General features: G+C 31.3%; 1 protein-coding gene across 2 annotated transcripts; it reads left to right on the plus strand.

Moving 5' to 3' along the window:
- Window positions 1-2,758: 2,758 nt before the first annotated feature.
- On the plus strand, window positions 2,759-24,531 carry LOC126738597 (leucine--tRNA ligase, cytoplasmic). 2 transcript variants are annotated; one of them, XM_050444001.1, is made up of 19 exons: window positions 2,759-2,820; window positions 2,903-3,007; window positions 3,196-3,422; window positions 9,720-9,921; window positions 9,969-10,130; window positions 10,362-10,606; window positions 10,815-11,040; window positions 11,181-11,345; window positions 13,704-13,898; window positions 13,959-14,159; window positions 14,215-14,421; window positions 14,484-14,647; window positions 14,709-14,933; window positions 18,633-18,965; window positions 19,465-19,543; window positions 19,601-19,730; window positions 23,787-23,914; window positions 23,979-24,191; window positions 24,376-24,531. In XM_050444001.1, exons 2-19 carry the CDS (start codon window positions 3,005-3,007, stop codon window positions 24,487-24,489), a joined length of 3,219 nt encoding a protein of 1,072 aa, XP_050299958.1. In that variant the 5' UTR covers window positions 2,759-2,820; window positions 2,903-3,004; the 3' UTR covers window positions 24,490-24,531. The 2 variants fall into 2 exon arrangements, with proteins under 2 accessions (XP_050299958.1, XP_050299959.1); XM_050444002.1 differs by lacking the exon at window positions 2,759-2,820 and having other exon boundaries at window positions 2,853-3,007.
- Window positions 24,532-24,675: the final 144 nt, after the last annotated feature.

A 24,675-nucleotide genomic window follows, 5' to 3' on the forward strand; every position in this document is an offset into this window, starting at 1 on the left:
AAGTATTTACTGATTCTCAACACAACTGGTACAAATTAATATTTTTAAGGTGGTCTAGACAGGCCCAATTATTACATTTGTAACACCATTTTCTGCTCATTTTGTTACGTTGCCTCCCACACTGATAGCACCGTCCTCGTGAACCGGTTTTATCAAGTTGTTGCACTGCCTCCTCCTGGATCCCAACTTAGCTCTTCTGCGAAGCCCCCTTGGGAGGGTTTCGATGCTCGCCCTCCGTTCTATTTGTGGTTTTATTAGAGCCCAACTTAGATTTTCTAGAAATTCAGCTCTTTTGGTATTTGTTGTTGAAGCTGCACAATGGTGCCTATAGATACAGAACGAATTTATTGCCGCTATGTTCAGAAAATCATAAAACAGTACCATGGGCCATCGTCTTGTACTGCGTTGCACGTTATTTTTTTGACACAATTGATCTAAAAGGTCAACCCCAACTTTTGTCATATTATAAAAAGTGACCATTTCTGACTGTTGTGCTTCGCCTATTGAAGCATCTATGGCTCCATCAAAATGCATTGTAGAGTAGTAATATTAGAACTGCTTTACCTTTTTTCGGGGCAGTAGGATATTAGACTACAATCTTTCTGAAATCCAAAGATTGACGAATTTATTTGTCGGCTCTTGTTTGGTAAAAAGTCTTTGGGTATTTCCCTCTTATTTTGACGCATAGTACCAACATACGTGAGGTTTACACTTTGTAGCTTTTTTGCTAAGGAAAGGCTAGAAAACCAGTTATCACCAGTAATGTTCCTATTTGTTCCTCTTACTGGTTCCACTAAACGAAGGACGATATCTTCAGCCGCATTGCTAATGCTATATGGCCCATCTGGCTGCTTGCCAACATATGGTTCTAAGTTTAGCGTGTAAGCTGTTTTCGAGTCGACAAGCGCAAAAACCTTCCAACCATATTTCGCAGGTTTACTTGGAATATATTGTCGAAATGAACATCTTCCTCGAAATGACAATAGCTGCTCGTCAACAGTAAGATATTCACTTGGACAAAATTACTTCTGAAAATTTTTATTGAACAGTTCCATTATTTTTCGAACTGGTGCTAGTTTATTAAGGGCCTTTCTTTGTTCCCTATCCCGACTGTAAACCTTAGACATCTCAAAAGAAATCTACGCCTTTCCGACATACATAAATAACATGATTCGAGATCGTTGCCTTTTGAATTGTCCCATAATTTACTGAAATTTTTTTTAGAACAGCGTAAAGATCCAATAAGGTATAACAAACCGATAAAAGCTCGAGCCTCTAAAGCATCAGTTTCCCTAGCATCTCTTTCCCTTCCAAATTTAGCACGAACTTTCTGGATATAAATATTTGTTGATTCTACAATGGTCCCAATAATGTCCTCGTCCAAAAATAAATTGTAAATATCAATTTCTGATTTCAACTCGCGAGCTTCTTTTCTTGGACCTGGCAAGTGCGTTATAATATTGCAAGCTCGTGTTCTAACATTGAGAGGAAAATTACCTTTTCTCCACCTCGTCATTCCATCCTTCGCAAGATATGTATCATTATCCAGCATCCCTTCATCTTCATCGTCCAGACTTTCCTCGTCAGCTCCCTGTTCACTATCTGTATCATGTTCGCTCTCATATACAAAATCATTATCCGATTCGCTTTCGTTTTCTTCCGGTTCACTTTCATCTTCCTCCATTTCATTATACCATTGCAACCATTTCATGGGATCTTTGCTACGTTCGTCTCTTGATCTTTTTGGTTGTGATATTTTCGAAAATCTAAAAAAAAATACAGATTTTTTACAATTTTTACAGTAAAATATTATACACAATGTGCCAGTTAGAAATTACAATAGCCAATTTTTGCGCCAATGCGTGGAACAGAGACGGGAGACTGTAGAAAGCAAGATAGAACTTTACTCCGCCATCTATCGTATTTATTTACATGCATGCATTCTCTGTCTAAACTCGATCTGTCTCTGTTTTACACACTGAAACTCAATTGATAGAATCCAACTGGCAAAACGTGTATATAACCCCACATTTTGTCACTGAAAATAATATACATATTTTACATAAAAAAGTGTCAATTTCAAAAGAAATTAGAAAATGCAAACTGCGATAATAGTAAAAACAAATAATACTTACCAAAATCCAATTTGATAGCACTATTAGTCGCGCGGATGACCAATGTCATCCACTGTCAAATATGTGTGAAAACCCAAACAACTGTAAGGAGGCGACAACAACTAATAATTAATAAATGATACACGTACCTAAATCACTTGTAGGAAGGTACATAGAAGCTCGCGTGATAAATCCTACCAATGAAATGCAGTATTAGACTAATGAGGCGTGGGTGACCAGTGTCATCCGCGCGACTAATGAAGGGTTAAATAATAATAAAAAATATCAATAATTGTAACTTATTGTTTTCCTTGATAAACAAAGAATTTTCTGAAATGTGTCTTTCTATGGTATCATTAGAAACTATTTTTCTAAAGCTTCAAGATGATGTGTCACTCGACCCATCTTTCTATTAAAGATTTTAGAGGTGTATCTCATCCTTTCCAAGGGATAATATAATATCCCCCTTCGTTTTGGAGAAACTGTTTTTTCGTTTTTTCAGTCAGTTTTTCGTTGCTAATATATGGCCATTTCAAGTTTTCAAATTGTCAGCATGTATGACTAGTTCCAGGTGGAATAGCATCGTAGTGAAATGATCACAGTCAAATCGCTTGCGTGTAAAAGCCGCTTAAAACAGAAATTTCAAAATTGAGGTTAAGATACACGAAGACCGAAGTGCTGCTTTTGTGAAACTCGGACGTGTTCTGTATGTATTTTTTCAAATTATATGTTTTTTTCTTGATTTTTGTATAATTATAGGGTTATGATCTGCATTTCGTAATTTTTAGGTGAATGCTGCTAATTCACAAAAGAGTCCATTCTTTAAATTGATAGCAATAAAAAGCTAGTCTACAAATTATTATAGACAAAACTTAAAAAAAAAGAAAAATATGGTAAGTTTATACCAACATTTTTTAATCAATTTTATCAGATGCAAACATTAATATCTTCCATTATTACATGTTTTTCAATTTCTGTCTTTAATTCTTTGATCATATCGAAACAGTCACCCTTATTTAAAAATCTGATGCAATAGGGTAAATAGTTCAATGTAAATTGACTTAAAATCTCTATCCTGCAGGCTAATGTTGAAAGAAAAGGTACTTTTAAAGTAGAATATCTTCAAAAGATTGAGGCAGAAGTGCAGGAGCGATGGAAAAATGAAAAAATTCATGAGTTTGATGCCCCAAAAGAGGAAAAGAAGTCTAATGATGAAAAGTTTCTCTGCACATTTCCTTATCCTTATATGAATGGAATGTTACATTTGGGACATACTTTTTCATTGTCCAAATGTGAATTTGCTGTCAGGTAAGTTCTAAAATACAAGTACAGGTACACTGTGTCCTATTTGGTTGTAAAGATAGGTTATCTACCTTACTAGATATTGATTGCCATGGTGGACTTATATGAGTGACATCATGCATACATATAAGGCCAATATTGAATTTACTTTGGGCTGCATGTCTTGTATATTGCAGATGTTAAATGGAGTTGGTCTTCTAGGCAAAAAATACAAATTTTCTATTGTGCATGATGTTTTAATTCTTTTCAAACAAAAGACATACAGGATGAGTTGTTAAAAATAAATTTTTAATTAACTTTTAAGACTGATATATGCTCTGGATGTTATGTGGAGTTCAGTGCCTAGTACTAAAAAAAATAAGTCTTCTGGATATATAATCTAAATTTCATCTTTTTTCAATGAAATACTCTATATACTATGTCTGTTAAACAATGTGTTCTCACTATCTAGATTACTGTCAACTAAGAAATTTCACATCAAATGGACAAAATGTTTTTTATTCTCTTTTAATATTTAATATGCTAACAACTATTACTACTAAATTACTAAATCAATACTACATCTAGCAATGTGGTTTTATGGTGTCAATTCTTAATTTAATTAGTGTCAAAATTTCTTTTCCTTAAGTCTTTGGTTCTTTCCAATCTGGTACAGCTTATAGTGCAGCAGAAGCTGTGTTCATACAGAAAATTGTGGGTATCTTTTTTACTATCATCAAAATTAAATACTATTATTATTATTATTTGTTTATTCCATAAAAATAAAAATACATGTATTGAAATTGTCATTATGAGTAAAGTAATTTGAAAGTAATAGTTGGGGAAACAAACAAGTATACCAACATATAAACATTAAAAAAAAACTACATAATAATAACACATCTAATATAATTGTAACACAGTACAATCAAAAAACTTACCATGAGAATATAATGTTTATCTCAGATTTATCTTAAAAAGTTTGATATTTTGGATATCCTTTAAGTTGGAGGGCAAATGGCTAAAAATTGTTAAAGATATACTAGCTCCTTCTTGACCTTGTGTTAACCTGGCTGCTGGTATGTATAGATTCTCTGATGGTCTTCTTGAGTATTTATTTATATCACTATAAATAAACACTAATATTTTGAAGTTGATCCAAATTTTTAAAAACAGATAGATATAGAGATTTTCAACTGTTAGAATTCTTTCAGAGCTAAAACTATTACGGCAAGTTTCCTTAAAAGACAAAGAAAACATTGTCCTGAGAATTATTTTTTGGTATACAAAAACGGCACTGATATTAGTGGAGTTTCTCCAAACCAATAATCCATAAATGTTAATATTGATTGGCAGCAAAAATAAAATATTTTTAATGTTACCTTATCCACATATTGCCTAAGTTGTAATATGGCAAAGTTCCTGCTACTCAATTTAGACTTTAGAGCATATGCTTTGAATGTGGTTGTTCCAAGATAAGTGCTGATCAATTGTAATTCCCAAGAAGTTGGTGGAATCTTTTTGTATAAAGCTTGTTTGTTTATTCTTAAGAAGTAGGCTAAAACCCTGCTTAATTCTAATTACTGTGAAAACTAAAAAGTTGGTTTTTGTGCTATTGAGGGAAAGACCATTTCTAATACACTGTTCACCAATATCCCTCCCACACTGATTTGCATATGTGCACAGTGATCCATAATCATGCTCACTTATAATAGCAGAGGTATCATTAGCAAAAAGTTTAATATAATTTCTGTTTGTACTCAGGGGTAGATCATTTATAAACACTAAAAAAAGAATAGGCCCAAGCACACTACATTGTAGTACTCCTACCCTTATAGATGTCCAGTCTGAAAAAGTAATACCATCACTGCCTGGGACTTCCTAGCTAAGTAACTCTCCAACTTCTCCATGAATTCCATAGTGTATAATTTATTGTATTGAAAGTAGATAAAAGATATTATGGCATCTTCAGTTGATCGATCGATTCTAAATCCAAATTGTCTATTAGTTAAAATTTTATTACATTCTAGAAAACTAATGTCTGTGTCAGAATGACCTCTCAAATATTTTTGAGAAAACTGAAAATAAGCTAATTGGCCTATACTTCTCAAGTCTGTCCACTTTTGCCTCCTGACATGTATTGAATGAATATTATCAAATCATAAATATTGATCCTTTGAGCAAGATATATTTCAATAGATAATTTTTTTTTTAATAAAGTTTATTGCTGTACATCGATATAGGCACATTTTGTTACAATTTTTAAATCAACATCGACATCTCATTACTAGAATAACATAACCCACAAATTTCAATTTTTGAAAGTAGTAAAACATAATTTTATACCTTAGTTTCTTAGGTGATAAGTTTATTTGCTTTTTTTTTTAATTCACTTTTGTCATTAGTTATTTATTAATATATATAATAAATTTACTTTCAATCTTTTTTAGCACTTTATTTATTAAATTAATTGATATGTATTTTGATTTCATAAATTAATATATTTTGCTCAAAAGACATTATTAATTAATATGTTCAAAATATTAAAAAAAAAATAATTTTGAAATTTTGTGCACTCTAGATCTAGTTCTAGCACTGTTTCTAGCAAAGGTTATACATTTTAAAGATTTTAAAGATGAACTGGGTTTTGATATAGCCAACTTATTCACAATATTTTTTTCTTTAGTACATTGTCTAAATAATCACCAACCATATCTTGAAATAGAAAAGGAATTAAATATGGTTAGGCAATATGGTTTTATGCTTGGACATTCCTGTTGATACAAACTTGGTATCTTTTTTCTAACTTCATTTCATGAAACTCATGCAATATACACCAACTTTAACAAAGCCTTTGAGAAGGTCAGCCATGTCTTGTTGCTGAAAAAACTTTCTTATTATGGTCTGTCTGGTGTCCACTGAGCTGGATAGCTTTCTATCTGTGTGATAAATTGCAACAAGCTAACACTGTCAATCATTTGTTTTTAATGCAATATCAGAGGTTGCCCAGGGGTCCCATTTGGGCCACTTCTTGTTTATTTTATTTATAAATGATGTTGACATTTCACTCAAATGTTATTTAATGGATTCTTATTATCTACAGATGACCTTAAATTAATTATTGCAGTTTAAAATCATAAGATAGTATTGACGCTGCAAAGAAATATTGACATTATTTTTTAATAGTGCCAGGCTAATGGCATTGGCATTGGAAATGATTAATAGGGCTAACCATATTTTAGCATTTATTAACAGGATGTAAAATTTTTAATAATGCAGGAATAAATCTTACTAATAAGTGACAATGTCTTATCTTGGCCTTTCATACAAGATTTAAATTATTGTATTAAGAGCTCTGAGTGTCTGGCAACTTTTAAAATTCATATACGTCTACTTACCTACCTCTACCTCCCTACCTCTACCTCTATGCCTCTCCTACCCGACTCGCCACACTCACAACCAATTCCTCTTGCATTTTTTGTACTATAGAATCTTATTTACTTCATTATCCAGTCAATAGAATCTTGTTCCCTATTAACAAGTATTGTGCAGAGCTTGATTATTTTAATTTTGTGTCATCAAATACTTTCCTAGATTTAAACTTATTATTATTGTCACTTTTAGATCTTATCTTAACTCTGTAAAATGTATTTTAATAAATAAATTAAAGAGATTATAAATCTATCGCTTCGAATAGTATTAATTCATGTTGTAAGTAGGACAATATTCTATTTTTAAATGTCATGATTTTTTATCAAAACACTAATGAATGTTACACTATTGCCAAAGCGAATCGTTTTTACATAAATTGTAGTTCTACTCATACTGTTGAGAAATGTGGTTTTAGGCATCACACTTTGATTCTAAAAACTCTCTGGAAACCACTTATTAAAGCAAAATCGGATGATTTGTTGTATAATTGTTTTTTTGATTAACTTGACTTTTCCTTTCCAGGAAATCTCGAACTTCAAGCGAAAAAATCCAAATCTTTATCAACAATATCCTGTATAGAATTTATGAATGAATATTTGTAATAAGGGTACATCCAATTGGTTTCTACTGCAATCAATTCACAAAATGCGTATTATATTCCTCATTGTTGGGTAAAATTAAGGGTGCGAAGGGGCTCTGCGGAAATTTGTCTGAGTTATCCTTAAACAAATGCTTACTTTCTGGGCCTAAGCTTTAGACTGAGCTTACTCAATTACTCTTGCCTTTTAGGTAAGTAAGTACTTAAGCATTTTGTTTTTACAGCTGTTGTTGGCAGTTTCTATGATATGGTCTTATGGAAGCCGCTTGTAACCTTTTCTAATGGAGGTTTATTATTCAGAAAATTCACTATGGTCAGATTTTTGCGTGGTCGCCAACAACAGTATTCTCTTGGAGAAAATCAGCTCCTTATGAGTGGAAGTCATTTGTTAGTATAGTTGCCTCCACCAATAACCTATTATGTTGTTTTTTTGTATCATTTTCAAATAAACCTCACAATAAAATATAGGTAAAGACAACAGAATAACATTAAAAGTAGCTCTTATCGACTAATTAGCATCATGTTTTTCAGAAAACAACGCTACTGATCTTGGTTCAAAAGGACTCTTGCCTTCTCAGCCAGCTGAGAGTTACATATAGTGGTCTAGTCCAACAGATAGTTGGTGAGAAATTGCCATTTCGCAATCTGACGATCTACCTGTGGAAAGTTCAATTTCTCTTGTTGGGACCATAGTTCAACCACATAAAAATTACAAGACAGTTTTACCACTAACCAAAACATTTTATTTTTACCCTCGATACGTGTTTCACTAACGATGTTAGCATGTGCTAACATAATGCTAGCATTAGTGTCGAGAGTAAAAATAAAGAGTTTGTATTAGTGGTCTCGTAATTTGACTGTCACACCAAAGGTTCCAATCTTAGAACATTGACGAGGTTGGCCATAGGCGAGGTTGTTTGAGTTCACCATCTTTCAGACAATGATATCAAATCGACTTTTCAAAAAGATTTCTGACAAAAAAGATAATGAAAAAAAAGCAACTTTGCAACATAGAATACTTATATGTTTAGAATGCACGTATCCGATGTTGCCATTTTGTGTTGTTTTTCTAGATATTTTTTCATATCTGTGAAGCTAGCGCTAGATCGATATCTAGCAACCAGAATATAGAACGCAGCATATGTCGTTTGCCAGCAGAAAAAAGTTTAATTTAAATCCTTTAGAAGTTAACCTTTTAATTAATTTCCTTAGTTTTCAACCACATATGTTTGATGTTCTGATTTCTAAATAATCTACTTTTGGTAAACGGTTCTGGTTTTGGAGAAGAATGGTATACGATTCTCAAGTAATTGCAATAATTGCTTCAACTACATGGATTTTTTTTGCCTAGTAACACATACAATTTACATATTTTTTTGAAGAAATAGATTGTATTATTAGAAATAATTGTTTTTGCAAAATCTAGTCATTTCTTATTAGTCGGCGCCTATTTCCTATAAGGAATGGCCCCAACGACGTATTTCCTCTTAGTCCTGGTCACTTTTAACCTTGGAAGTCTTAAATTCATATTTGGAACCAATTTATCTTCTATAGCTCGACTTGACCATTGCATTGACAAGTTCTTTAAATAATTAATCATTTTTGGCATCGTTGGGCAAAAAATATTAATTTATTAAAGCCATTTGTTAAACTATGTCTACTTCATATATATCATTTATACAATAGTTGGTTTAATTTTTTTTAGAAAAATAGATGAATTTCATACCCTATTTAGCCGCCGGAATGTTCAATTTTCATTAAATTACGGTGAATTTATTTTAGTAAGATTTTTATATTTGAATAATTCTATCATTGCTTAAACAATTTATGTCTAAACTATCTATACTGACTGGGATATTTCACATAAAATGAACAGAAATTTTGTTTTCTATTTTTATATTTAATATACAACACATATAGTGTTGTATATTATATTACTATTTTTTTTATTTACACTTATATTTTTACTTATTTACACATATTTTATTACACTTATATTTTATTTTATATAATGTCAATTTTCAACTGAATTTTATCCTTTACCTCAAACTGTTCTTCCTTCGAATTTAATACATCAAGAAATGCAGCAGAAAACCGGCTGGCTAACGAGTGTCCGTTCAGAGAATTGTAAGAACCTTTTTTTCCTACCATCAAAGTTTAAATACAGCCCCTTTTCCCTTCTAACATATTACTAATGAATAATTAATGTCATTTTCGACAAGTGGAGAATTTAGATACACAGTTTATGTTTTCAGATGTCTTAATAATAGTATGAACAAATCATTTATTTCTAGATATCATCGCCTAAAAGGTAAGCATGTTCTGTTTCCCTTTGGTTTCCATTGCACTGGCATGCCAATAAAGGCTTGTGCCGACAAACTTAAACGAGAAATGGAGCTCTTTGGTTGTCCTCCTCAATTTCCCAAAGAAGAAGAAGAAGTAAATGTTCAGGAGGAAAGTGATGGAGTACCCAAAGACAAAAGCAAAGGAAAAAAGGTAAATTAGCAAAATTTAAAGGATGAAAGACTAAAAGTTCAATTTAGAGTAAAGCAGTTGCAAAAGCTGGATCTGCTAAATACCAGTGGCAAATAATGGAAAGCATGGGAATGAAAAGTGAAGAGATAAAAAAGTTTGCTGAAGCTGATTATTGGTTAGATTATTTTCCTCCTTTGGCCGTTAGGGATTTAGATGCTTTTGGAATTCACGTAAGTTTTTTTTATTTGAATTATGAGTTATTGTATTATCTTAGATATTTCGATTTTGTGCTGTTGGTACCTTACTATTCTCGTTTTCCATCTAAATGTAGATATATACTTTTTGGTTTAAATAAATCAATAACTATTTGCCTTTTCAGATATATAGTTAAAAATAAAGCTTTTAGTGTAATATTTATAGATACTTTTGTGGCCTTTTAAGTGGTTCTCATTGTTAAATAGGTAGACTGGAGAAGGACATTCATAACTACAGATGTCAACCCGTTTTATGACTCCTTCGTCCGTTGGCAATTTTTAAGACTTAAAGAAAGAAACAAAATTGAATTTGGCAAAAGATATACAATCTACTCAGAAAAAGATGGGCAACCTTGTATGGACCATGATCGATCATCTGGTGAAGGCGTTGGTCCTCAGGAATATACATTAATTAAAATGAGGGTTCTTGATCCAGTTCCTGAGAAATTAAGGTAAGTTAAAATATAATCAAATAAATTCTTACTTCTGCTATTCGGCTACTTTTGTCTGAAAGGTATTCAAATGCGTTTTTAAGCATATGGATGGATAATTATATTTTTTCAATATCTAAACACATCGTGAAACATGTACAGAGTTTTCATTGCTATTTCTTAGCTTTTCTTTATATTCATTATGCTACAAGTTGCTTGTATTTTTTAGCTCATTTTCAAAGAAACCTATCTACTTGGTAGCAGCAACTTTACGTCCTGAAACCATGTATGGGCAAACTAACTGTTGGTTGCATCCAGATATAAAATATATCGCATTTGAAACTGTTAAGGGTGAAATATTTGTCTGCACCAAAAGATCTGCGAGGAATATGTGCTTCCAAGGTTTTACGGAAGTTGAAGGAAATTTTGATGTTATTGCTGAAGTTTTAGGTTCGGTATGTTATTTTGAACATCCTTACATTTTGGGGCATATACCCAAATTGATAGAATACTTAATATTAATATTCTTAATAACTTAATATTCTGTTCGATATGAAACTTGATATTTTATAGAAACTTATTATATTTTATTTAGGATCTTCTTGGATGTGCTCTTAAATCTCCAAAAACAAATTATGAAAAAATTTATGCTCTTCCCATGCTAACAATCAAGGATAATAAAGGCACTGGAGTTGTTACTAGTGTACCTTCTGATTCCCCTGATGACTATGCTGCCTTACAAGATTTAAAGAAGAAGCAGGTAACAATTTATTTAATTTCATATTCAACAGAACAAAAAAAGAATGATTAATCATAAACTGGACTAGTGTATATATTTAATACACCTTCATATTTAATTATAGTCTTTGATTTATGATAAGATTATTGTTATTTTACTTACAATATACTAAATATAGACTGTAAATTAATATTAAATTAAACCGCAAAAAGTTAAGATTCTAGAAAAGCATGCAAAAAAACTCATTTTTCTTTTTTACTCTTTTTCTACTTCTAGAAAAACAGAAGTAGAAAAAAGTCGTTTCACGGTTGTTTATTCGAATTTTATAAACCCTGTATGTGAGTATATTATATATATTTTTTAATCGATATTTATAAAAAATGTTAATTTTTCGCTCCAGTTAAATTATTTTATAATTAAAATGAACATAATTAGTCAACAAAAAAAAATGAAAAATTATGGTGTATCACATGGTTGTTTAAAAATAGTTTAAATAACTCTAGTATTATTATTATCATTACTCAGCAATCAGAATTAAAACTATTAAAATCGATCAACTGAAGTATTAGAGAAAGACATAAAACATTTTGTGTGCTGCTTTTCTCAAATTATAAAAAGTCCGAAATATATTTAAAAAAAAAAGGATACTCCAATGTATTTATATAAAATTAGTTTCGGTTTTTAGTTGTCAAGTAGAAAGCGGAACGATAACCATTACTCTTAAAATGTCCAGTAAGGCTTTAATTTTAGAAGCCTACATATGATAATAAAATACTAAAAAATTTAAGTCTGTTTTCAGCTATTCTTGTCTGGATTTCAGCTATTCCATTACTATGTTTGTTCTTAATTTAATTTTTCTTGACGGCCCCTATGCCGCCAAGAAACTGTTATATTAGAAGGGAAGTTTATTTACAGTCTTGAGCATACTTGGTACTGCACTTTTAAAAAAATCATTAAACTCATTTGCAATTTCTTCAGCACTTGCCCTCATTTGAAGCAAATTTCTGTTTTACCTCTGATCTAATGACAGGTAATTATCCAAGTTTTTTTCATATTTGTTTACCTCTGTAGACATGCTCTGTATCATGTATTGTGACACACTCGGATTTAAACATTCCTATAAAATTTTAACTGATTGCGAGCATTTTTTAAAAATGATTAAGTAGTGACAGGTCTACTACGGAATAAAATTTAAATATTTATACCAGTTTTTAAGACACTACAATACTTTTTTCTAGTAAACCATTATATTATTACTTTTTATTGGAATACTTTGAAATAGTCGTAACCAAAATTGAAAAAATCACTGAAACACATAAGTCACAAAAAACGCCATGTATCAATAGTCGGTTTGCATTTAAAAAATTGAACACATAACTAAATTGTTTTCATTATTTTTTACATAAAATGGACTCTCATAAACACTTCATAAAGACTTCTCTATAAACATTAGAATAATTTAACCTATTTTGCAAAAATCATTAAAAGCAAAAGCGGAAACACTAAAATACTGCTGAAAATAAAGCCTACAGACCTAGTCGACTGGTGGACACGTTTTATCTAATAATTGTATGAAATTAGGTAATAACTTAATAATATCGATAAAACATAAAAAAAGATAAAACAAACAAGTCAAAATAAAATGAAGAACACATTCAGTAAGAAAAGAAAGGATGTATATATAAAATCTATATTATATACATCTCGATTGGTGCACCAATTTTCAACCAAACAAAATCATATTCCTGATTACCACGCAACTACTTAAAAGTTATAGATAATATAATTTCGTAAATTTTATTAAATGTTAATAGTATTTTGAATATTTAGTTTATCTCGTCTATTTATTGTTTTAAAAGTGTTCCCGCCACCTTCTTATTAATAAATATATTTTTTTGAAATCTTGGTTACACTTATTTCAAGATTCTTTTAATTCAATGGTAATTTTTAAGTGGGAAAGTATTGTAGATTCTTTAAAAAGTGGACTAAATATTTAAAATTTTCTTTCTTAGTAGACCTTTCATAATTTCATAATGTGCCAAGGGTAAGGGGTACTTTGAAAAAAAACCGCATTATGGCTCTTTTTTGCATGAAATATTGGTGAAAATATTTAAGCTGTATATAATTTTAAACAATAAATATTTATTTTCAAATATAAAATTAAAAAAATTAGGTCCTTATTTAAAAAAATAATAAAATTGGTATTTTATATACTCCTTTTGCCGAGAAAAATTACTTTAAACATAAGTGTTGTAGACAGAGTAAATTGTAACACTTTTTATATTTTCCTACATATCGGAAACGATTGCCAACAAGCAATTTTTGGCCCATATTCTTTTACTCGTTTTTTATTTCTTAGTCTTATTTGTATTTTAATAGGCATTTAGAGAAAAATACAACATCAAAGATGAAATGGTACTTCCCTATGATCCAATACCTATCGTAGAGGTTCCAGAATTCGGTAATCTTTCAGCTGTAACTGCCTGTGAAAATCTAAAAATTCAAAGTCAAAATGACAAGGATAAATTAGTGCAAGCGAAAGAAATGGTTTATCTTAAAGGATTTTATGATGGGGTGGGTGTCAGCGTTTATTAATATTAATACATACATATGTTAATTGGATGTTCAATTTAGGTAATGCTAGTAGGAGAATTTAAGGGCAAAAAGATACAAGACATAAAGAAACAACTTCAAAAATCCATGGTGGACAGCAACGAAGCCGTCATTTATTACGAACCTGAAAAAACTGTAATTTCTCGCTCGGGTGACGAATGCGTGGTTGCTCTCTGTGACCAGTGGTATCTGGATTATGGTGAAGAAAACTGGAAAAAACAAGTACTGCTGATTAATTAATTAGTGTGCTAACCCGGTAATAACATAATATTTTTAGGTTTTTAAGGCTTTAGACAAAATCAATACTTACCATGAAGAAGTTAGAAAAAATTTCCAGGGTTGTATTGATTGGTTACATGAACATGCTTGTTCTAGGACATATGGCCTTGGCACCAAGTTACCATGGGATACAAAATGGCTGATCGAATCTCTTTCAGATTCCACTATTTATAACGCATATTATACTGTGGCACATCTTCTACAGGTTTTTATTCTATTTTTTATTGAGCAAGCATGTTTAAAACAACCCACTTTAAATAACTTTAGGGAGGTACCTTTAGAGGTAACAAACCAAACGCTTTAGGTATTAAAGCAGAACAATTGACACCAGAAGTCTGGGATTATATATTTTTCAAAGATGCCGCATATCCCGCTAATTGTGAAATCAAGAAAGAGACATTGGATATTATGAAAAAAGAGTTTGAATACTGGTAAATACATTAATTTCATAATCTTTATAATTTGTTAACATATTCTGTATAATTTTTTCAGGTATCCTGTAGATGTTCGTGTATCAGGCAAAGATTTGGTGCAAAACCATTTAACCTACTTTATTTATAATCACTGTGCTATTTGGCCTAATGATGAGAGCAAGTGGCCAATGGGAATCAGAGCTAACGGCCATCTTTTATTAAACTCTGCCAAAATGAGTAAGAGCGAAGGCAACTTCTTAACTCTGAGCGATGCTTTAAAGAAATTTAGTGCCGATGGAATGAGGTAAGTAATTATCATCCGAAATAAAAAAGATTTAAATTTGTAAAATGTTAATGGAATGGAACCCTGTACAATATTTAAATTAGAAGTTTGCAGCGAAATAAATACTAATAATAATAAAAAGACTTCAGGTTTTTAATTTTATTTAATTCATTACTGTTAGTATTAACAGTATAAGAATATTAATAAAATCCAACTCCATCGGGAGAATAAACGGAATCTATACATTACATGCTATCCATATTATTGAAAATCGTTTCCAAATGGAGCAACAGTTTCACCGTTATTGAGACTCTCACTCCACTTTTAATGCTCCGGTTGCATTTTTAAACAGTAAAACAGTTTTAACAATAAAAAATATATAAATACATATCTATCTATCATTTTTTTAAATAAAAGGAATACCTTAAATTTAACAAAAAGTTGACATCATTTTATTAAATTACAAAATTTGACACTCAGTTGGTCTATTTCAAATTTAGAATTAATAGATTTATTGTCATTGTTGATATGAACTATTTCCATAAACAGACGTTTATGATAATTGCCTTAGAATGCATTATAGTGACAGCATAATAATCAAATTGATGGTTTTTTTATTCAAAAAATGAACTGCCAAGGCGCAAGATTTTTTGGCTATGCGACAATCATTTTTATTTTGAGTAATCCTCCGTTTAGTCTGACCAATGTAACGTCCATTAGAACCATTACAAGGAATACTTTATACAAGATTCGATCGAAACAAGATGTTTTATCTTCAATTCTTAAAAAATGCGCCTGGATGTGCTTGTGGTAAACATATTTGGCTATTTTCATAATAGGTACCAATATCAAAACATTAATTAGGTTATTGGTTAGACCACGGAAATAGGTACTTTTTTATATTTCATCACAGTAGGCGTACCATTATCAGTAGCATTAAATCTCACCAAACATCATCTAACCAATCACACTAAAGGATTATCTTACATTATATGACATTTGACATACCAAAGTATGACGTTGATAAAATATCCATTATTCAGAGTTTTTGGTGACTATTCGCTGGTACGTCAACCAATTTAATTTTTTTTTAGTACTGTTGAATAGACATCGTAATGCTGCTTACAGTGATGTGTCACATGATGGGGATTTCCATTTAACATATAAAGATGAGGTTAGCTGTAGGTGAGGAGGTGATTGACAGAACATTGTCAAATATAAAATTAAACGTCCTGTATATCTAGATTGGCTTTTTTTAAGAAGTTATTAAGGGTGGTTCGTTTTGACATACATGAAAGCACTGTATATACAGGGTGTCCATTTAATATTGCGGTGCTTGATTGCGGCTAAACCTTTAAACGGAAGAAATCTTTAATAGGGGGGGATGTTAATTACGTTCGAGAAAACTTTTTACTTTTTAAAATTAATTTGGTTGATACAGGGTATCCCAAAAAAGCGTGGTACATAATTTGAATGTTTTTTTTGTAAGTAGAACCACCTATTTTTTTTTCCGAAATGGGAGTCCCATTTGACTCCCTCTTTAACCCTAAAACAGTTTTACCCTAAAATGCGACTTTGCCTAGTTATTAAGAATTCAAAGAATTTTTCACAAAAATCAATGTTTCACTTAAGTATTTATATTTACGCTTCCAGTATACTCTAAAAATTCTCAAGTAAAATTAAACGTTGTAATGCCTCTGAAAAAAATATGTAATTTTTCCTTTAAGAACAAATTTTGAGAAAACAGTTAGAGATAATGGCAAATTTATTGGTATCAAATTAAAGATAAAAGAATGTTCTATCAAAACGAGTTACTAGATACGGGGTGTCCCATTTAAAACAATAGCGCAAAATTGAATTGAAAATATCATTATTTGAGTAACGATTTTGTACGATCACCCCGTATAAAAAATAAATAAATTTTCGAATTTCGAAAGATAAAATCAACTTAGCCAAGGACTCTAGCTAAGGGATCATAGATTTTTCAAAAAAATAAAAAACGTTGGTGGTAAATATTAATGATAGATTTTGGTAGATTTTACTTCGTTTTAAAAGACAAACACAAAAATTAGTTTTAACATACTTTACTTAAATCAAATTTTATGTAAAATATTACAGGCGTATTAAAGGCAAATATCAAAGAACAACTGTATGTAACTGACTGAACCACGTCAAGACCCGAAAAATCAACAAACATATCCCAGCGTCTGGCGGCCTATTCAGCATTTTGGAACCGCTAACGTGACTGGCCTGATAGATTTGCCATCACTGCAGTTATCGTCTTTGATACTATCTTTTGCATCTAACATTAATATTTAAGTGAAACATTGACTTTCTCGAAAATTTCTTTTAATTCTTAATAACTAGGCAACGTCGCATTTTAGGGCAAAATAATTTTAGGGTTAGAGAGAGAGTCAAATGAGACTCCCATTTCAGAAAAAAAAAATAGGTGGTTGCGTTTAAAAAAATATATATGTACCACGCTTTTTTGGGACACCCTGTATCAACCAAACTAATTTTAAAAAGTAGCCGCTCCAATTCAATTAACATTCCCTCTATTAAAGATTTTTTCCTTTTCAAAATTTAGTAGCAATCGAACATCGCGATATTAAATGGACACCGTGTATATATATATAATATGGTTTTTCGAAATTCTTTTTTTTACTTGTGTAACTTTGGCTCTCTTCTTTAGAAGGACCACTAGTATATCTGTACATTTTGTTTTACTTTGCCTTTGATTTTTTTTATTATAAACAAATATATTGTATGGAAAGATAAAAATCAATAAATCCAAAATCCCCTTAGTGCGGGCGTTTTTTTAAAGGTTTTTATAGTATAATCTACAGTGGACTACGAACGGGGAGTTTAATATTCGATTATCTTTAAATAGGAGTATACTATTTATCATTACTAGACAGGCTTCAGGAAGAAAGAGCGAAAAAATGACATTTTCGGAAAAAAAAAATCGCCGCCATCCTTACTCCCCAGATCTAGTCCCAAGTGGCTTTTTTTATTTCCTAATCGAAACATTGCGCTCGGAAAATAGATTTTTTTTAAACTAGGAGGATATCATCTTCGTAAACAATTTAAGTTTTAGATAATGTCGACAAAAAAGAATTTAAATATTTGTAAAAATAAAAATTTTTGATTAATTTATAGAAATAATAATTGAATATCAGCAATTTGTAAAACAGTCATTTCCCCAATATTTTTTTTCTAATATAGTAGGTTAACACAATTATAACAATACAATGAAATTTCTCTACTTTGGATCCGCTCCTGATATTATAGATCACTAAAATGTAGAAACTATTAAAGATTTGTACACCGTAAAAGGATTTAAAAAAGAATCATAATTCATAATCAAAGAAAAAAGAGTATCATAATTAGCGATTTTTTCTACGCGCTCATATTTTTTACTGTTTCAGTACCAAGACACCCTGTATATAATTGCATTGTTTGCGTACTTTTAAACTAAATTTATTCTCAACATTAACAGAGTTTTAACATCGTAAGCGAAACACGTCTCGAGATTAAAAATTAAGAGTTTTGGTTAGTGGTAAAACTGTCTCGTAATTTGAGCATCACACCAAAGGTTCCAACCATAGGATTAAATTTATTCTGAGAAAACGTTAAACTAATAAAACTATTGCTTAGAATACTATAGTGATTCCTGTGCAAAAATAAATAAGACATTGATTGAAAACAATATATTTTTAGGCTTTGTCTAGCAGACTCCGGAGACTCAGTAGAAGATGCCAACTTTGTAGAAGCCACCGCAGATGCTGGTATCTTAAGGCTATACACATTCATAGAGTGGGTTAAGGAAATTCTAAAAAGTAAGGATACTTTACGGTCTGACAAATCTCACACATTTAACGACAAGGTTTTCGAAAGTGAAATAAACCTAAAGATTAAAGAAGCTGATGACTTTTACAATAAAATGCTGTTCAAGGAAGCCTTAAGAGTAGGTTTCTTTGAGTTACAAGCAGCTAGAGACAAATATAGGGAACTGTCTCTTTTAGATGGTATGCATGTTGATTTAATTCTGAGGTACGTTTAATATTTAAGCATTTTATGCGGGCGTTATATAACACATTGAAAGCTGAAATTCTTTTGCGATTATTTTTAATAGTTCTAAAATGGCAGTTGACTTATGGAAGCCTGTTTGAAATGAGTCAGTACGTCAATATGTTATGTATTTTGATCACAGGCGGAGCATCTTTAAACTACTTAGTATATCGATCACCAAATAAAAGTTAATACGTCCTTAATGGAAACGTCTAGGTACTAGACGTTTGTCTTGCTTTAAATCAATATTTTCTCCAAAGTCATATTTATATACATTTTGAATGAAATAGGAATAATTACTCTACTTAATCCCATTAAAACCACGCTTTGAAGGCAGTGTTGTCGAGCATAAAAGAATGGGTATTATGGAATCTGCAACTCCGCAGCTCTTATGTATCAACTGCCACTGTTTCAATCCTATTTTGTAAACTAATGAAAGTATGGTTGAGTAGAAACAGCATACAGGATTATACGTTTTTAGGTTCATTGAAGTGCAAGCAATTTTACTAGCTCCAATTTGCCCTCACGTGGCCGAAAAAGTGTGGGAGCTTCTTGGAAATGTAGGTTGAAAAATATATTTCAGTGAACAAGTTTATATTAAATGCCCAAAATTTTAGAAAACAAGTATAGTCAAAGCATCATGGCCGGAAATAGGAACCATTAACGAAATTGAAATAAAAGCTTCAGAATATTTAATGGAGGCAGCACACTCGTTTAGAGTACACTTGAAGAATTATTATATGCTAGGTAAGAAATGTTCAATCATGTGCAAATCGTATAAAATTTAAGACATTGACAAAACTGGCATCCATGTCATCATGTCTGTTTCTTAATTTGGTCAAAAAATATATTATTTATAGAATTCACATAGTTTAGAACATATAATCAAAAGTAAACTAACATACTTTTAGTTGTCTTTTTTATATACTGGCCCAGACTAGAACTAAAACAATTCCTATTTAAAGTTTTTTTTTTAACTGGTAACAACTAAACCTTTCATGGAACGTAACAAAAATAAAATGCCTAATAATTAAATATTGCTTAAAACATTAAACATTAAAAAACTAAATTATAATCGAGGCGTTTTTGCAAATGCATTGTCGTTCTCTTTTTAACTTAAAGCTTTGCCTTTGCAACAAAAATTTTCAGGCAGTCCGTAATGAAATATGCCGGGGGTGTATATTAACGTTCTCAGTGTAAAGTTTTAATTCCTATAAACGTAATTCCACAATTTTTAAATCTACTTTCTATAATCATACCTTTTTTCCAAATAACTTCAACAATCGATAACGAAAAGGAGTCTCTTTGGTGTGCCTTCGCTAAATTGCACTGTTCTGTAATCGTATTACTGCAAATGTGACGCGAAATACGGACGCTCTCCAGTGCAGGACCGTATGGGATTTCCAAACCTCTATTCTTCACATACTGTTTGGGACAATAATAATAGCAACTTAAAAGTTTCAATCCCTAGAATAATAATTGTTTGAATTGTATGATACCTAATCAATATTTTTTTTATATATAATTACTTGAATTAACGTTGGCGTCATACAGCGCCACATTCCCCCATGCGATTCCATTTTTTATTACGAGTTTAACGACGTCTCACATGCCACATTATTTTTGTTAATTAAAATGAAAAATGCCTTTTTTCTATTTGTTTTAAGTCGGCGTTGCGAAGGCTTTAATAGGCAATACTTGACAGTTTTATGTAAATACCTGTAACTTTGAATCTTATCACTGACAAGTTGTTTTTACAGTGAAAATCCATCCAGTTGTTTGCCGGTATAATTTTCGATTTCATTTTTATTCTTTATTGTTAAATACTTAATATTGTATTATTATCAACATGCCGAGTGGTCATTATAACTATGAAAAAAAGTTTGATATGGTGACGTTTTTTGTCACAAAAATAGTGTTGATGTATCATATCGAGAACCATGAGGTATCAAGTAGGCAAATAAAAAAAATGTAGAAGTCAACAAATCCAACACTAGTGGTATGATCACCTCACCTCGAAAAGTCCGCCAAACCAACGACAGCCGCAACTTCTCAGAATCTTAGGCAGCAACAAGTAGCTTCAACCAACAACGATATTAGAGCAATCTTGGAGTGGGGCGATAACAATCTGGTCAATTTTAACGCTAAAAAAACGCAGGCTGCAGTATTTACGATGAAGACTAACCTTGGTGGCCCGGAGCTGGTTATGGCAGGGAAAACATTGCCAATGAAATCATCTTTACATCTTCTAGGAGTCGAAGTCACCAATAGTGTGTCCTGGCATGACCACGTTGCAGAGATCGCCAGGGCAGCTTCCAAAAAACTCGGAGTACTTTTCAAAACGAAAAAACTGTATACACCAGAACAGCTGCTGACTCTTTATAAGGCTCAAATACGCCCTTCCCTCGAGTATTGCTCGCATGTCTGGAGCTCTGCACCCAAGCATAGTTTAAAGCTGCTAGATTCTATACAGAAGAGAGCTATTCGTCTTATCGACAAACCAGAACTGACAAATAGTCTGGATAGTCTGGAGCACAGGAGAAAGGTGGCTGATCTCTGTTTATTCTACCGTTATTATCACGGTAAGTGCTCCTCTGAGCTGGCAGGCCTGATCCCACCCAGGGCTGTTCCGGCGAGAAGGACGCGTTTAGCAGTTGCGGCTCATCAACATCGAGTCCACCTGCCTACCCCAAGGACATCGCTGTATCGGGACTCATTCATCTGGAGAACATCTTCTTTGTGGAACGGGCTTCCACCTCACATATTTCCCGACGCATACAACCTGCAGCGATTCAAGATAAATGCCCACAAATATCTTCGCGCAAGCACCACTCCAAGAGTGACATAGGACTTTCCTCTTGTGCTTGTGTTTACCATAAAAAAAAAAAAAAAAAAAAAAAAAAAAACCACCAAACTTTTTTGCCGATATTTTGTGAGTGGCATATACATACGCATATACATAGAGGGTTATTAAGGCAGAATATTAAAAAAAATATACGTGATTCTCTGGTATTTTTGCAATGTTATTATTGTGATATGGTATATGGCTAATATTTAAACTTTGTCAAAGTACAAAAACATTAAAGATCCTGTATTCGCTTTATTTTTCGCATTTGCCGGCGAGACCAGGTTTCTTTTTAAGCTGCGACAATTTGCATTAGTATACCATTAAAATTTACGAAGGAAAAATGTTCGCATTTGTTTATGTAATTTTTGTTTGATATAAATAAAAACTATGCATTAATATTATAGAGTAAAAAATTTTGATGTGAATTTTTTGCTCCATAAAGTTGCTATGTTACCAAATTTCTCCAAAATATCAGTTTTTGAGTTAATGAAGCGATTTTAAAATTGTCATTTCAACGCCGTCTAGCGCACAAACTAAGTAACTTTGAACAAAGGTAAAATTACTTAAACCACTAATTTTAGTTTGAAAAATATGTGGTGACAAAATATATATTGCTATCATATGCAGGGTGCATATAAGCAATAAAGTACTTACAGCTTAATTTTTACCTAATACTATAGATATTTTGCCAACAATATGGATCAAGGATCTTTGTTTGTTGGCGATTAAATTATTTTATCATAAGATTAACAAAAAAAAACCAAATAAAGAACAAAAAAATAACTCAATAATAATACATTTCCATTCAAATTTTAAATATATGCGAACCACAACTCAAACACTAAGATAAAATATAAATGCATTACAGAAAAAAATAAGAATTTAATGTCCAAAGGGATGCTTGTATGGGCAATCCAGCACTTTGGTCTTTATTTGCTGAAATGATTTACCTAAGATCATCGGGTAAAGCATTGTAGATCTTAGGACCTATGAAGCTAACATGCCTTTTTGCACCAACATGTTTTACAGATGTTCAGGAAAGATTGTGATTTGCGGCATGCCTTGTACAGAATTTATGCGTTATTACATTTTTATAATAATCATTAATAAGCTTAATTCTATTACAGCTTTAATGTATAGATGCTCCAAATTTGAAAGGTAACTCATTTATTTTTGAGCAATTATTTAAGACATTCTTGCAGGCACTATCCCAAAAATTATCCCATAATTGATAAGTTTTAATATTCTCCCGAAAATGCTAATATTGTTAGCGAAACACCTGTCGAGAGTAAAAATAAAGAATTTTGGTTAGTGGTAAAACTGTATCGTAATTTGAGTGTCACATTGGACTATCAGAAAAACCATAATTATGCAGCAAGCATAATTATATTTTAGAACCCAAAGAGCGCTCGCCACTTTTCTTGGCGCATAGTAATAGTGAGAAAAATATATTGAGACACGTACGCTTCACAAGAGACTTTATTTTATGACATGCGCGACGCGAGAACCCTATACTTTTAATATAGGAGTTTTTTTTATGACATTATTGATATACTCAAATATTAAAATTATAACCCAAAATCCTAAATTCTCTTAGGGAGTGAATAAGGAACACATTTTTTAGACTTGTTTTTAAGATTTTTTTTTTAGAAATCGAAAAATTATAGATTTGCTTGGAATATTTAAAAATTATATTCATAATTCTCTAAATCATATTCCATATATTATATCTCCAAAATATAATGTGTGTAAAAAACGGGGTTATCACCTCACTTATAGATTTGGATTATGGAAAAAAAATTGAAATTTGCATTGGCTGATAAATAAAAGGTGACTAAGTTCATTTACCATTTTTATAAATCCTAAAGAATTAACGATTTTATACGTTTCAAAATTATTACTGTAGTATGTATTTTAAATACAAATATTTTTATCTAAAAATATTTAATTTATAGGTGCCAAAAGTAAGCAAAAAGCAAACATACCCCCAACTGAAAAACCGAATATTTGCACAATCTGGGTTGCAAAATCATTCCCAACATGGCAAAGTTGCATTTTAGGCGTTCTTAAGGAACATTTCGTTGTAAGTTACATGCCGATGTAATTACGTAAATAACTACAGGCGTATTTTACTTTATAATTTTCAGAAAAATGGTTCTCTCCCAGATAACAAAACACTATCTTCCGAATTCGCCAAAAAGGAAGAATTGAAAAAATATATGAAAAGAGTTATGCCATTTGTACAAGCTACTAGAGAAAAAGTCCAGCAATTAGGGCTTAAGGCTTTAGCTCTTACTTTAGAGTTTGATGAAGCTAAAATACTTTCTGATAATAGCATTTATTTAGCCAATACTCTTGATGTAAGTTAATAAGCAAACTTTGTTATAACTTCAATAATTTGGACATATATTTTTTGCCTCAATAAATTTTCTTGCTTATTATGATAGACAATTAAACGTAGTGTTAAACATTTTAAAAATTGTCTACAATCAAAAACCTGTTATAACTTTTTAATTATAAAATTTTAATTTTTATAAATTCCAGGTAGATGAAGTATTTATTAAGTTTACTGATGATCCGGAAGCCACTGACAAAATGAAGGAGTGCTGTCCAGGTTCACCTTTCGTCGTATTTTCGATAAAACCAGTTGAATTATAAATGTATTAAAACGTATTGCTAAAATATATTTATTTATTAAGATTTTAAAATTTTTTTTGGTGTTTCTTCAAATAGTCAATTAACGCAGATAGCTCAGTTCTACTATTCGGAGGCGACTTTCAATGAAATATTGAAAATTATGTTTTATTTTAGTATACTCGGTTACAAAAAATAGAATTTAGATAT

The sequence above is a fragment of the Anthonomus grandis genome, chromosome 7 (genome assembly GCF_022605725.1).
Source record: "Anthonomus grandis grandis chromosome 7, icAntGran1.3, whole genome shotgun sequence".
In the NCBI taxonomy this organism is placed as follows: Eukaryota; Metazoa; Arthropoda; class Insecta; order Coleoptera; family Curculionidae; genus Anthonomus; species Anthonomus grandis.

Excerpts from the sequence above, each read along its gene's own strand:
- LOC126738597 (XM_050444001.1), top strand. Across the intron at positions 9,922-9,968 it reads ACAAAAGCAAAGGAAAAAAG|AGTAAAGCAGTTGCAAAAGC; the intron begins GTAAATTAGCAA and ends AGTTCAATTTAG. Across the intron at positions 14,648-14,708 it reads AAAAAAGAGTTTGAATACTG|GTATCCTGTAGATGTTCGTG; the intron begins GTAAATACATTA and ends TAATTTTTTCAG.